General features: G+C 40.8%; 1 protein-coding gene across 1 annotated transcript; it reads right to left on the bottom strand.

Annotated features, from left to right (window-relative positions):
• Positions 1 to 3441: 3441 nt before the first annotated feature.
• Positions 3442 to 13256, bottom strand: LOC148730275 (uncharacterized). The gene has a single exon (XM_088760957.1). It carries the CDS (start codon positions 8882 to 8884, stop codon positions 5186 to 5188), a length of 3699 nt encoding a protein of 1232 aa, XP_088617083.1. The 5' UTR covers positions 8885 to 13256; the 3' UTR covers positions 3442 to 5185.
• Between the last annotated feature and the right edge of the window lie 1804 nt (positions 13257 to 15060).

The raw sequence follows: 15060 nt of genomic DNA, 5'->3' as shown, positions 1-15060 counted from the left end.
AACTTAATGTTGACTGGCATAATATCTTGTTGAGCATGATGTGAATTTCACAAGACACGGTTTTAACATGATCAATAGCACCAGCACTCCACTTAATTTCAGACTTTCCAGTAAACAAAGGAACTTAAGGAAAGAAAAAATTAAAAAAATAATAATAACGTGCCACTTTTACTAGCGCAATCTGTAAGGGTCTATACCCTCAAACAAAGGGAAAGGAATACTGTTCGTTACGATGGAGCTATTAGCTAAAGAACGGCTGCGAAGGAGACGTGGCATTTCAGGCCAGTGGAGGCAAACACGAGACATGCGCGCAGGAGGATGCTGCGAACCACACGCGACAATCGTCTTTCGAGCTCTAACCGACCTCCCATAGTGCCAGGCTCTGTTCACCTCAAACAAAAGCAGATTTGCTTTGTAGAGCATTACACAAATTCTCAAACCATTATCTTGGTTGATTGGGCATCGAATATAACAAAGAGCTTTTTTGATGCTTATGGAAACAAGGGCTTTTTAGGTTGGCAAGTAGTGGCGTAGCGAGGATTTCACACATTCGAATTCTGTGCTCCTTACGTAAACTGGCCCACACTGGTGCTTCATTTTGTATGAAATATAAATATAGAGGCAAGACCGATACAACGTAGATAAGTAAATTTTAAGACGGAGCGCTATATTTCGGCTGGCCAAACCAGCCTTCTTCAGGTGCAGTGGGACTTAGCAGAGAATTGGGGTGATGCTTCATAGAAAGCTGTATGATGTAACAGCGGAAATATGTAAAACTAATTTGATTGACAATGAGAAAACAATAAATATAGAAATAGTTACCAAAAATAGAAATGAAGTAATGTAAATTGGATAAATAACTAGAAATTAATACATTTCTTCGCGAGCGTTAAGGCCATCTGGATAAATAGTGTGGCCTCTTGAAATTAAAAAAGCTTCCCTGGCCTTGCGTATCTAGTCTCTCTTGGAAAACACTTTTTCGATGGCGATTAGCTCCATGTCGTGAGCAGAGTGGTTAGGAGAAGAAATGAAGTGTTCTGCCACTGTAGTAGGTTTAGATTTAGAGTTAGGTTTATCAATGGTACGGAGGTGTTTATTAAAACGGTCTTTTAAACGTCGTTTAGTTTCTCCTATGTATTGTAAGTTACAGCGGTTACACTAAATTAAGGAGATAAGGTTTTTAGTGTCACAGGTCAAGTGAGATTTAATGGGACGTGTTTCGCCGGTAGAAAAAAAAGTATAGTTAGTAAGACCGTCAGAGATGTAGGGGCAAGTAGCGCAGTTTCTACCACAACGGAAAGAGCCGGGGGGGGAGTTGAGGATGAGAAGTGGTAGAATTAGTGGGGAGTTTGGCTGTTACTAATGTGTCGCGAAGGTTGGGGGAGCGTCTGAAGGCGACAACTGGCAGCTGAGGAAAAGCTTTTTTGTAGCGGTTAGAAGTCTGCAGTACATGCCAGTGTTTTTTGATGATGTTGGGATGCGAGGAAGCGACGGACTAAAAGTAGTCATAAATGGAATACGGTTAGGTTTTTTTACGTCTTTAGTTTGTAAGGTGAGTGTGCGGGAGATGTCAGTGGCGCGTTGTATTTGTTTGGTGACGAATTTATTGCTTTAACCTCGTTTGAGAACTATGAGATAAGTTGAGCGGCGCGAGTCTCAAAAGCTTTATCTGTACAACAGATACGTCGTAGGCGGAGTGCTAGACTGAACGGAATAGCTTTTTTGGTATGTAATGGATGGCAAGAAGAGTGCAATAGATACATATGTTTGTCTGTGGGTTTGGTGTAGAGGTCAGTGGAGATATTACCGTCGAAAATTTTTAGGTTATCTAAACCTTCGGTCCAGACCATAAAGATATCGTCGAAGTATCTAAACCAAGTGTGGGATTTACATGGGGCATTTTTCAAAGCGTTAGGTTCGAAAAGACCAAGAAAGAAAGGTTAGCGAAAGAAGGGCCATTTTGGTACCCATGGCTGTGCCGTGAACTTGGAGGTAATGAGCATCATTAAAAGTAAAAGTAAAATTGTTCATGGTAAGAACCATACGAATGAGATCACAAAGTGTGACGGTAGGAATAGGGGTATTGGAGGAGATATACAGAAAATGGTCACAAGCATTAATACCTTCGTTATGTGGGATATTGGTGTAGAGGGATGAAACATCAAGTGTAACTAGTAAAGAATTAGGGGCAAGTTACCAATGTAAAACAGTTTGTTGAGGAAGTCATTGGTGTCTTTGCTATAAGATGGTAGTTTGTGAACGAGTGGTTGGAGGTAGTGGTCAACAAACTGGGATATCCGTTCAGTGGGGTGGCTATTGGATGAGACAATAGGGCGTCCTGGATTACCGGGTTTGTGTATTTTGGGTAAGATGTAAAATCGTCCTGGTCTTACGTCAGTCTGCAAGAGGTATTGTTTTGTTGTTTCGTTGATGATTTGGTCGTTATGCATCCTGTTAACATAAAAAGGTAACACGTTTTTGTATATCAGCAGTGATGTCGTTTGTCAAGCGTTTATACAATATAGTGTCAGAATGTTGTCTGTTGCATTCATAGATGTACCAGATTGTGTCCATAACAACAATACCAGAACCTTTGTCGGCGGGTTTTCTAATTATGTCTTTACGTTCCTTAAGTGAGCGTATGGCTTATCGTTCTGTAGGAGTGAGATTGTCCCGGATTCTTTTAGGTTTGTGTATCAACAAGCTCGTGTTCACACCGCGAAAATGACTGATAAATGGAGTATGATTAGAGCCATGCGGATTCTGTGCATTCGCGCGGTTTTTGCCAAACGGAACCATAGGTTTTATCTATTGTTCTATTAGAACATAGCTAGCAGAACCGCGCAATCAAATTCAATATTTGTAAGCGTGCTCAAAATCCCGATAGTGCACGCTGACAGCGTCAGCAAATCGCTTCGCCAGAAATTTTTTTTTCGCGCGAGCGGCCGATTCTTAGCGCGGGAAAAATAATATATTTCGCGACAATAATGGATACAAAAAGAAACTCGGCCTACTAGTCCGAAAACGAAGACAATGTTTCGACCTTTTCCCTTGGGCTAGAGTTCTGAAATGAGGCAGAAAAAGAGAAAAACAAAGGAAAAGGAGACGCGGCATCAGCGCCGTCACGATTCGCTTCAACTGATATTGTTGTCCATTTTTCCCGTCGGATTTGATGCACAATTCTACCGGCTATGTTCTAAAACAATTGGTTCATGCTTTCAGCTGTGCACTATCGAGTTATGGAGCACGTGGGAAGTTTGGAGAGCACGAAAGAAGCTAGAGTTGCCCTCGGCTATCGCCTCGGGCAACTCTTACGCTTCTTTCGTGCTCTCCAAACTTCCCGCGTGCTCCATAACTCGATAGTGCACGCTAAAGCATGAACCAATTGTTAAACAACCAATCTTTTCAACCACCAAAACACAACACCATCGACTACAGAAGTGCCATTACTTAACTCCTTTAATAATTAGCCTACTTAGTTAAAGATTACAATACGTACAGCACGCCAAAAGTTACTATGGTTGTGATGATTTAAACTATGAACAATTTTCAAATTTTAAAGAATTACTTCGATGTCAATACTAGAAATTAAACTTAATAGGTTCTAGAGGAACCATACTCCGAGAAAAGTCCAACGTTCATTGCAATAAAGTCACAGACGATATTTTAAAATCCTGACAGCCAGTGACAGGGTCTAATTGTATATTACATAGACAAAGTTGAATAACATCTGCGCATGTCACATAGACGCCTATAAATCCATAGCAACAGTATGTATTTAACAATTATCCCACCCGCGCTTGTTAGATATGAGATGATAGATGGCCAACGAGGCGCGTAGTGCCGAGTTAGCTATAATCATCCCATATCCAACAAGCGCGAGTGGAATAATTATTCTTTTATTAAAAACACCCCCACGATATTAGACAAATCTTGTCTTCTCCTCTTTTGAGCTCCCTTTTAATTTTAAGCCGACGCGTACGCTTATCATATTCGTAGATTATGGTATATTGGCTCATATATCATAATGGTTAAGTCCATAAAAAGTCTTGAATTGCATTATTCAACGATCCGGTTTTTAACAATAATTGATGTGGCGCAATTTTTAAAAAAAATTGAAAGGATTAATCCTTGATACTTCAAAACCACTTTTTTTAAAGCAAAATATGATAAAACTATCGCTGGGGACCGCCCAGCTGACGTGTCGAGATCAACGTAGCCGAACTTACTCCAAATGCATTTTGACGATCGAACTTCGATGATAGACCGGTTAATATCAACAAGGGAGAAACTATGGTGTGCAAACGATATTTTGTGCCCGTTTTGAGAGACATTTGAGGTAAAAGTTTAAAGCGTAATTTCTCTACTAGCGTCGTGATCTAGGAGGAAAACCACAGCGCGTTTCAATATTTTAAATATTCTGCCATTTTTAGTCTAACGTTGCTATGGTTTCAAGAGTGAGCCTCAAAAGTTCTTGAGATTTGAATGGGTTTTTAGCTCTGCCTTTTACAGATCGGTTGCGGCACGTGTCAAACGCAACTGACTGCACTCTAATTGGCTCTTTAACTTGTAATGTTGATCGCTAGAAGTCTGGCTTACAGGAAAATTGTCTTTGGTTTCTTAAATTTTCTACATTACAATGCACCACAATTAGATGTTGCTTGACTTAATCTGTATAAGTATGCTGTAAACTGAAGTCTTGATATCTTTCTTTGAACTCTCAATTCCGATTTGATCTTCGCTGATCTACGAGTAACGAGCCTAACGCTTTAAAGAATTACGAATTTATGATTATTGAACTTTATGTGTTACCAATATTCAGTTCTGCTGTACGTAGCTGAGCAAGTGCATTCTGAACAAATCTCATTTCAATATCTTCAGGGCCAAAGTTCTTGACATAAATCGACAATGCACGACCGTAACACCCTTTTGCTTCTTGGCTGAGACCGAGATAATTGTGCAGAGCGCCCAGGCTTTTGTAAGTATCTGCCACCTTGACGTGTTCCGGAGCAAATATTTTAAGGCGAATATCCACTGCTCGCTCGTGACAGTCTTTTGCTTGCTCTAGGTCACCCAGCTGCCGGTGGACAATGCCCAGGTTATTGTAAGACTCTGCGACATAAACATGCTCGGGTCCGAGCTTTTTCAGCCAAACATCCAGCGCTCAGTCGTGACAGTCTTTTGCCTACTTTAGGTCACCCAGTTGCCCGTGGACACGGCCCAGGTAACTATAAGACGTTGCGACATAAACATGCTCAGGTCCGAGCTTTTTCAGCCGAAAATCCAGGGCTCGCTCGTGACAGTCTTTTGCCAGCTTTAGGTCACCCAGCTGCTCGTGGACTAGGCCCAGGTTATTGTAAGACGTTGCGACATCAACATGCTCAGGTCCAAGCTTTTTCAGCTTAACATCCAGCGCTCGCTCGTGACAGTCTTTTGCCTGCTTTAGGTCACCCAGCTGCTCGTGGACTAGGCCCAGGTTATTGTAAGACGTTGCGACATCAACATGCTCAGGTCCGAGCTTTTTCAGCTTAACATCCAGCGCTCGCTCGTGACAGTCTTTTGCCTGCTTTAGGTCACCCAGCTGCTCGTGGACTAGGCCCAGGTTATTGTAAGACATTGCGACATCAACATGCTCAGGTCCGAGCTTTTTCAGCCAAACATCCAGCGCTCGCTCGTGATAGTCTTTTGCCTGCTTTAGGTCACCCAGCTGCTTGTGGACTAGGCCCAGGTTATTGTAAGACGTTGCGACAGAAACATGATCAGGTCCGAGCTTTTTCAGCTTAACATCCAGCGCTCGCTCGTGACAGTCTTTTGCCTGCTTTAGGTCACCCAGCTGCTCGTGGACATGGCCCAGGTTATTGTAAGACGTTGCGACAGAAACATGATCAGGTCCGAGCTTTTTCAGCTTAACATCCAGCGCTCGCTCGTGACAGTCTTTTGCCTGCTTTAGGTCACCCAGCTGCTCGTGGACATGGCCCAGGTTATTGTAAGACGTTGCGACAGAAACATGATCAGGTCCGAGCTTTTTCAGCCGAACATCCAGCGCTCGCTCGTGATAGTCTTTTGCCTGCTTTAGGTCACCCAGCTGCTCGTGGACATGGCCCAGGTTATTGTAAGACGTTGCGACAGAAACATGCTCAGGTCCGAGCTTTTTCAGCTTAACATCCAGCGCTCGCTCGTTACAGTCTTTTGCCTGCTTTAGGTCACCCAGCTGCTTGTGGACTAGGCCCAGGTTATTGTAAGACCTTGCGACATCAACATGCTCAGGTCCGAGCTTTTTCAGCTTAACATCCAGCGCTCGCTCGTGACAGTCTTTTGCCTGCTTTAGGTCACCCAGCTGCTTGTGGACTAGGCCCAGGTTATTGTAAGACATTGCGACAGAAACATGATCAGGTCGGAGCTTTTTCAGCCAAACATCCAGCGCTCGCCCGTGACAGTCTTTTGCCTGCTTTAGGTCACCCAGCTGCTCGTGGACTAGGCCCAGGTTATTGTAAGACGTTGCGACATCAACATGCTCAGGTCCGAGCTTTTTCAGCCGAACATCCAGGGCTCGCTCGAGAAAGTCTTTTGCCTGCTTTAGGTCACCCAGTCGCCCGTGGACAATGCCCAGGTTATTGTAAGACATTGCGACATCAACATGCTCAGGTCCGAGCTTGTTCAGCCGAACATCCAGGGCTCGCTCGAGAAAGTCTTTTGCCTGCTTTAGGTCACCCAGTTGCCCGTGGACTAGGCCCAGGTTATTATAAATAAAGGTTTTTTGTAATTGATTACTTGGGTTTCTTAACTCGGCGATTGCTAGGACTGCTGTAAAGTAGCTTCTTGCAGCTGGATATTGAGAGTGGTCGTAGCACATATTTCCGAGAGTTGTAAAGACGTTAGAATAGTCCTGCAAAGTCGATCCACCAATATGAGCGACTTGCGATATTCCTTCTTTAGAAAAGAAGGGGTTTGCGTCTGTAATCACTTTTGCCAAATGAGGGACAATTCTCGTGCCAATGACTAGAGAATCTTGATCCTCAAATCTGGAGAGGGATAAAGCAGCTCCCAGTATGGATTTGATTTTCTCATCCTTTGTACATTTTTTTGTTACTGAATTAGCAACGTAATGGACGACTCCATGCACTCGAATGTACACACCGCTCTCCTCTTCGTCAAACAATAACAATGGGCATCGCTTTATCTTTACGCCAATTGCATCTTTATCTTCATATTCCTTTTCCATTTCCATAATGTACTCGACAACAATATCTTTTAATATTGGTTGTGGCGCACAAAGAGAGAGAAAAGTGAACAAGTGCTTTATAACTCTGTCGGAACTAATTTCCTTTTCTAAGGCGAGTGTTATTGCTGTGGTCATTGTTTTTGGGTAACTTGGGTTTGTCTCGGCTAGAATGTTCTCAGTTGTGCGTCGCTGTCCTTTTTCAAATTTTTTTAGATAGTCGGTCCAGCCGAAGTTTGGAGCTATTTTACCTTCCCGAACTTGTCTTACATAGACGGCAGCGCCGGCCAAAGCAAGTGGCAGGTAGTCCAGATACCGTGCAATTTCTTTTTCCATCTTATCATCAGTGACACCAGAAAGGAGCCTTAACAAAGAGCTGGCATCGTCAGGAAGCATCCCTTCACTTACTGATATTTGCTGAATGGAAGAACTTGTCAAAGGAATAGACGCGGTGTCTTGCGTTGTTATCAATAACTGGCCCCTCATCCATTGCTGGTTTGCTAAATCTGTCAAATAAGTATGTACCTGGGACAGATTAGTGACATTGTCAACTACCAGTAACCACGAAGTGTAAAGCCCAATTTTTGCGCTTATCAGGGTCTTGAGACTTGCAATTTTCTTTTCTGTGTTCAGATCTTTGGAATTATAAGTGTCTGTAACTGAGTAATCCGGACATTTACAGTTTCGAGCGAAAGAGACATACGACTCCAAAAGTGTCTCTGAATTTTCTGCATTAAGCGTCATAACAAATGAAATCCCAGAGGGAGTTTCTTTGCTTTCGTCGAAAAATTGCTTAGCTACTAGTCGAGCCAGCTGAGATTTTCCACTTCCAGGGTTTCCTGATAAGTACAAGGTGCTTAAGCTGTGATTGTTGGAGCTTTTGAGTGCTTTGAGATGTTGTATGATTTTACCAACATCAGATTCGCGAGGGGAGACGTCATGTGCAGGTTCAGGGGGGAGAATGCAAAATGGGGGAACTTTGGTTTGCAGCTGTTCTTCAAGCGTCTGCCGCTGATTCTCTTTTTTTTCAAGTTCCTTGTCTTTTTCTTCAAGTCTTGTTTCTTTTTCAACAAGTTCCTTTTTTTGTTGTTGAATTTTTGTCTCCTTATTTTGAACCTCCTGTTGAAGGTCGTTAACTTTCTTCAAAACATTTCTTAACTCTTTCGTGGGGAAACTTGTCTGAGTTTGGATTGCACGGATTTGTAGAGTGGGGAGACCGAGTGCGTGAAATGCAGTATTCACCTTTAAAATATCATCTTGAAAATCTCTGCTGGATAGGAAGCCTCGTGGTCTATGCGCAAAGTCTTCATTACGAAATTTTCTGAGATCATCCACATTTGACTGAACAGCTGGATGGAGACTGCAGATGGAATCGGAATAAAGAATGGCATAAAACAGCATGGTACAATCCCATTCCGCTCTGTCACCATTGATCATAGTTTTCAAGAGAAGGGCGTTTCTTCTTCTGTTTCGTGGGGATTCATGGCTCTCAAAGTCCATTCCATTTTTTGGTGCATCTTTCCATTCTCCCAGGGTTGCCTTGTAGCGATTATCCCATTCTTGTTTGAAGATTGTTCGAAGGCCCTCAGCTAGTACATCGGTGACAATGCAACAGATCCTGTAGTAATTCAATTGCTCCTCAGTATATTCCATTGGAGCGGCCATATTCAATCAGACCCTTTCAAAAGCAATGTCGCCATTAGTCAAGTCAGTTAGTTATATCACTTTGTTTATCTTTTCTAAGGACTAAGAATTTTTAAACTTGTCTAAACATTTACTACGATTAAGTTGGGTAAGACACGGACAAGGTTTTGGGACGGGGATTTGACCATAAGGTTGTCAGGGGAAATTTTATTCGTTTCGTTTGGTAACCAAATCTCAAAAGCTGTGGGTCGCCAACTGTCAAACTTGGAAGGGGGTCTCAATGGGGTTAACCGTCAACCGTGAAATGGCCAAAATATTAACCGTCAACCGTCAAAAACTCAATATTTCTATCGTCAACCGTCAAACAAGCAAGCCAATGTTAGCCGTCAAATGTCTCAGATATCCTTAATTAAGAACTAAACGATTGCCTAAACTGGGGTCAACATCTGTTGTTCATACATTTACGTAAGTCTTTTAACTCCGCGACCAAACTGACTTCCGGTGTGGAAACACTTCCGGTGTCGGAAAACGATAGTCATCTCTATCAAATAGGTGTTACAAATTAACAGTTCTAAACAACCACGTCATTATGAAAAATGACAGCCCAATTTGACAGCCCAATTTGCGCGTTTAGTTGGTCTTATAAACGACATTCCAAAAAATTACCGTTAACCGATGTATGACCTAAAATTTAATCGTCAACTGTAAAAAGGGCTCCGTTTAAACCGTTAACCGTCAACGTGAGCCCCATCTTGGAAAAAAAGTCAAACGACACTTCGCCTATATCAAAAACAACAACAACAAAAATAATATTTTAACCTCAAAACTTGGTCACCAAACTTTCGTCGCTTCTCACTCAACTGAAAATGGTAGTACGCATTTGTTAACTGGGAAGTTTGTGCTCTCCCTTTATACTCTTTCGTCTCCGACAGAGTACAAAAGGGGGGAGGGGAGGGAAGTGGGACTGTAGAAAACTCACTGCCAGAGCTTTCTGGGGGGATAAAGTAAATTGTACTGTGATAAAATACGGTCATTTTCACATTCCCACACAGATAAAAGATTTCCCCAACCCATCATGAAAAGAAGAACGGTTTGCAAACACACAATTTCTATGCGAGTTTACCAAGCTTTTCTGGCTTTGCATCTCATACAACAATGACAAAGATCGAGGCCGCGGAACAACATACCCCTTAAGCGACCTGATACTGGCTCGGCCAATCCCAGCGTTCATTTAGACGCAGTATTAGCCAATTCGTTTATTGGCAACTCGTTACCACTAATTCATTTAATTGATTCAACAGTCTTTAACTGGCGTCAATCGAATACGATTCAAGTTTCCTAGAGTGCTGAAATTCAAATTTAAAAAATCTGAACAAAACTTTTAAAATATTTTAAGGTAAGAAAAAGCTTGTAAGAGCAATTTAAGTCGTCACATAGAACGAGGTAGTGGTTCATAGTTCTTTTCTTCCGTTTCCGCATTAGTGATCATACTGAGGTCGTTATCATCAATATGTAATCTGCGAAATCGTCTTGAAAAACGACAAATAATAACCGACACTCTAGCAGGCGAGAAACCTTTCTCTCACAAAAAGATAACATCACATATTAAGGGTCATGTTTAGACACCAAACTTTTTACGAGAAATATTAAATATTGTTATATACCTAGACTTTCACTCAAGAAAACGAGCACTGTGTGTCCCTCCCGCTTCCTAAACTTTTAACCGTTACTATGTTGTAAATTGACATATCAGCTCGTGGCTATGGGCCACGTGCTCGTGTAGCACTCTTTGCACATAAAATAATTAACAATCCAACAGGCATCCCGGAAAGTTTTTTCTTGAACTCTACCTCTAGCTTCTAACTTCGATAGCCATTACACTAGATTTGTATCTAACCTTAACTTCCGTAGGCCTCTAACACATAACAATTAGGGAGCTTCTACTTTTACTTTCATTGCACCGAAAATATGAGAGGGTATTCCACTGCATCTAAAAAAATTATGTTATTATCGCTTCTCCAAATAATTCAAGCTATATCTTCGAAATTCGCAATCTGCTTCTTAGAATGCATTGACTCAGTTTACTTTAGTTTCTTTGTTCTTAGTCTCTGTTTTTTTGATTCATTAAAATTCGCGTATCTACCAATACTTGTTACTTTGGCACCTTTACTATCAGTACTTATACAACTGCAATGTAAAAAAAAATTAATTCTCCTTCTTTTAAACTTAATTTAATTTTTATTCATTTATTTACTTGTTTACTCATTTCTCTTTTCTCTTGGTTTATAATATTAACTTTGTATAAATACCTTGGTTAGTGTAAATATAGAATTAAAGTAAAGTAAGTCATGTGTAAATGTTAAGATACACCAGTTAATTACACGTGACAGTGGCCAACTCGAAAGTTATGTTACTTTGGTCACTGTGCACATTTTACTTTTGATTATTGATGTAATTTACTGTTTCTTATATATTCTGACTTTTGTAATCTGTAGTAACCTCTTGAAAAAGTGCGAATAAAGACTTTGTTGTTGTTGTTGTTGTTGTAGCAAGAGATAAAAACAAGTTGAGTTGGGAGCAACGTGAGCGGTGTTGTTACGAATGAAAATTATTTAAATATCGAGTCAACCGAGTACAGTTGTCGTCCGGCAACGACACTGTGATTGGTTGATTCTTGGTCAACGTGCCCCTGATCAAATACATATATCTTATTAACCAAGCGCGAGGGCTGAACTGGAAGAATAAAGGCCCGAGGTTCTGACAGTACGGACTGAGCGTAGCGAGGTCCGTACAAAAAAGACCGAGGGCCGATATTCTTCCAGTAAGGTCCCGTGCAAACTTGGTTAATAAGAGATTTATCATACGACTGAAGATCAAAGGGAGACAAGTGCGGTATCATTCGGGACCATTCGGGACAGTGCCTGGTCCAATACTGAGAGACTATTGACCGGCAATAGAGCCTTTTGATTGGTTGATTTTAGTTATCGGCCCTCTGACTGCCCGAGTCGTGTAATAAAAATGTATCCCGACCGGGATACAATTTGTATTTGTATGTTTTTGCCATATGGGAAAGTCTAAATATATAACATAACAATTATGTATGGTCCCTCGGGAAACTAGTTAGTTTTTTCATCTAGCTAACTGTTTCCCTGTTTCCCTAGTTTTGTATACCTAAGTAACTGTTTCTCTCGGGACAATACAGTAAGTGTGTAATGTAGGCCTTTTTATGCAGGCGCCGATATTAAGTAGTGTCCCAAAGCAGTTCTCTCAACAGTTCCTGGAAAACTGCTTCCTAAATCCTTAAAAGAATTGCTTCTGCTTCAGCACCAAAGCATTTCCATCAGAGTCGAAATCAGTTGTTCGAGATTCATGAAAAATTTAGTGAAAAAAATCTTAGGGCGAATTTTAAGTATAGTATATGAACTATTGGAGCCGAGGTATTAGATTCGCTGATAAAAAGGTCGGAGCTCTTAACCGTGTAGAGATCGCTTAATCCTTTCATTCCCAAGATCTCATTTGTAATTCTCCTTACCATCTGCCATACAATTCTTACGATGTAAGTTGAGAGAATTTGGCATTGAATCAACTAATAGTCCCCTAAATGCCTATTACGTGTCTGCTTGATAGTGTATTGATTTTGTATGGAGAAATTCTGTCTTCATCACTCATGGGAGTTAAATGCTTAAAAAGCCCTTTACTCTAATTAGCAAGCACAGAAAGAGAAATATTTAACCTTTAATATTAACGTAAAGTGAAACCGCAGAATCCAATCTGGTGAACGCTTAATTAAGGAACTCTTAGAGAAAAAGTTACCCCGGGTTTAAATCTCACAATGTTATGAAGTGTAAACGATATTTCGTGCGAGTAACGGAATTACAGAAACTGCACACCCACCCTTCCCAGCAACAGTCAACTCGTAACAAGTAAGGGTGACTGTAAGGTTCATTGGGGGGGGGGGGGAGGGGTAACCTCGAAGTTGCTCACATTGATCCAAACAGATGCGAGATTTAAGGCCCGTTTAAACGGTTTTAACATTTCACTAACATTCGTTCCACAAATGTTGAACGGATGTTGAGCAAATGTTGAACGCAAAAACAAATTTGTGCGGAGGCCTTTCAGAGGCCCTTAAAAGTTCTTCAAATGGTTTTATAAAGGAAAAGTTGAGTCGATGTTGAATGAAAGTTTGAACTGATTTAAACTTGATTCAACGCGCTTTTAACAAGGTTTTAACACTTTTTACGTTTTCAACAATGTTGGACGACCTGTTCAAACGCACCGAACATTTGGTTCAACAAAGTGTTAAGTGCATGTCGAAGCAGATGTTGAAACCATGCATTTAACGGGCCTTTACAGATGAATTAGACCAAATTGAAACTATCGTTACATACTTATACTTTAAGAAACACCTAATTGTGACTTTATAGTCACAAAATTTAGTTTTTGAGGGGGGTCCGACAGAGTATAAAGGGAGGGCTATATAAAATTGACTTCCAGTTACTCGCTGATGAGGGGAGTGGGGATCATAAGAATATTGTAAAGCTTTATGGGGGGATAAGGTAAATTGTATTGTGATACAATACGGTCATTTTCACATTCCCACACAGATCAACGATTTCCTCGGCCCATCACGGAAAGAAGAAAGGTTTGAAAACACACAACTTTAGGAAAATTAAGGAAGCTTTCCTGTCTCTGCATTTCATACAACAAAGATCGAGGCCGCGCGAGACAACATGCCGCTTGAGCGACCTGGTACTGGCTCGGCCGATCCCAGCAATCATTTGGACGCAGTATTAGCCAAGTCGAGTAATTACTGGCAACTCATTACCATAAATTAATTTAATGATCGACATTCTTCAAATGACATCAGTTGAATACGATCTGCATTTCCTAGAATGTTCAAATTCAAATTAAAAAAAAAAAAATTGCGAACAAAACTTTTAAAATATTTTAATGTAAGAAAAAGTTTTTAAGAGCAATTTAAGTCGTCACATATAACACAGTGCTTCATCGATCTTTTCTTCCTTTCCGCGCATCAGTGATCATACCGAGGCCATTATCATCAATATCTTATCTGCAAAATTGTCGTGAAAAACAACAAATAACAGCCGGCACTAGTCTGCAGAAATCGTTTCTGAATTTTATTTATCATATCCAGTAACTATCGAGTACTAATTTGAAATTTCTTCTGTAAAGTAGCGCTTGGGAGATGTTGTTTGTAATTTGTTTACTTGACCCAGCACAGTATGTAACTTGCATCCGTAATGATGAATAAAGTAACTGTATGTATATATACATCTAACCACTATTCCAGTTACCAATCTACAGTAGTATCCTCGTAATTCGGGGAGACGTAAAAGGATTCGGGTTAGCGAAGGTTCGAGGTATCGGGACAGGAGTTGAATTGCAATTGTTCTATCATAATTAATAACGAATCATGTATACACTTCTTGCACGATCGAGAGTCGTTTCGCACATTTAGTTTGTTCCGTCTAAGAACGTTTACTTTAGAAGGTTTAGCTAAATGTGTCACGTTTTCGTAAATGTTACCACGTTCTTATCGATAACGAGTAAAGGTTGGGACGTGTCAATCAGCTCTGTTCAGACACCTACCTAAAGTTAACGTAGCTCCATTTTCTGCCTTTAAAAGCACACAACATACAACCCACAATTCCTCTATTCGCTCCGACGAAAGGGCTAACGCTCGAAACGTCAGCTTTAGTAATCGTTACGGTGGCCAATTTACCATTTCAACTTTGTTGATATATCCAAATTATTTTATTACCTAAAGTTAGACTTATTAGGGTAAATTTGAGCCAAGGGAAAGTATTATCAGTTTGAGTCAACCGAGTTCAAATCGACTACTGAATTTAATGATACAAAGTATGCCAAAATTGTCGGTGCGTTCCATTCAAATCCTTGAGAAAAGATAAGAATAGACGAAACTTACGGGATCACATGTTTTGGGAACTGACGAATTGAACTCCCAAAATCTCAATTAACAGAAGAAAAGTAGTTGAATTCCGCAATCTTCGGTAGAATCGCGAAGGTAAACCAAATATTTCAAAATCAGCGAGGCGTGTTCATCTCGTGATGTTCATCACAATGCCTCTCTTATTACAACTTTAAGTAATTATCAGGAGATGGTTAACACTATAGACTCACGCTGTAAAAGCCATGCAGATGTACCGGAACACAAG

This window comes from Stylophora pistillata, chromosome 5, assembly GCF_964205215.1.
Source record: "Stylophora pistillata chromosome 5, jaStyPist1.2, whole genome shotgun sequence".
NCBI lineage: Eukaryota > Metazoa > Cnidaria > Anthozoa > Scleractinia > Pocilloporidae > Stylophora > Stylophora pistillata.
Note: the sequence above shows the minus strand (reverse complement) of the source record. Positions and strands in the feature narration are given on the sequence as shown.

What these genes read in the sequence shown, in the direction of transcription:
- LOC148730275 (XM_088760957.1), bottom strand. Translation starts at nt 8,884, where the DNA reads ATGGCCGCTCCAATGGAATATACTGAGGAGCAATTGAATTACTACAGG.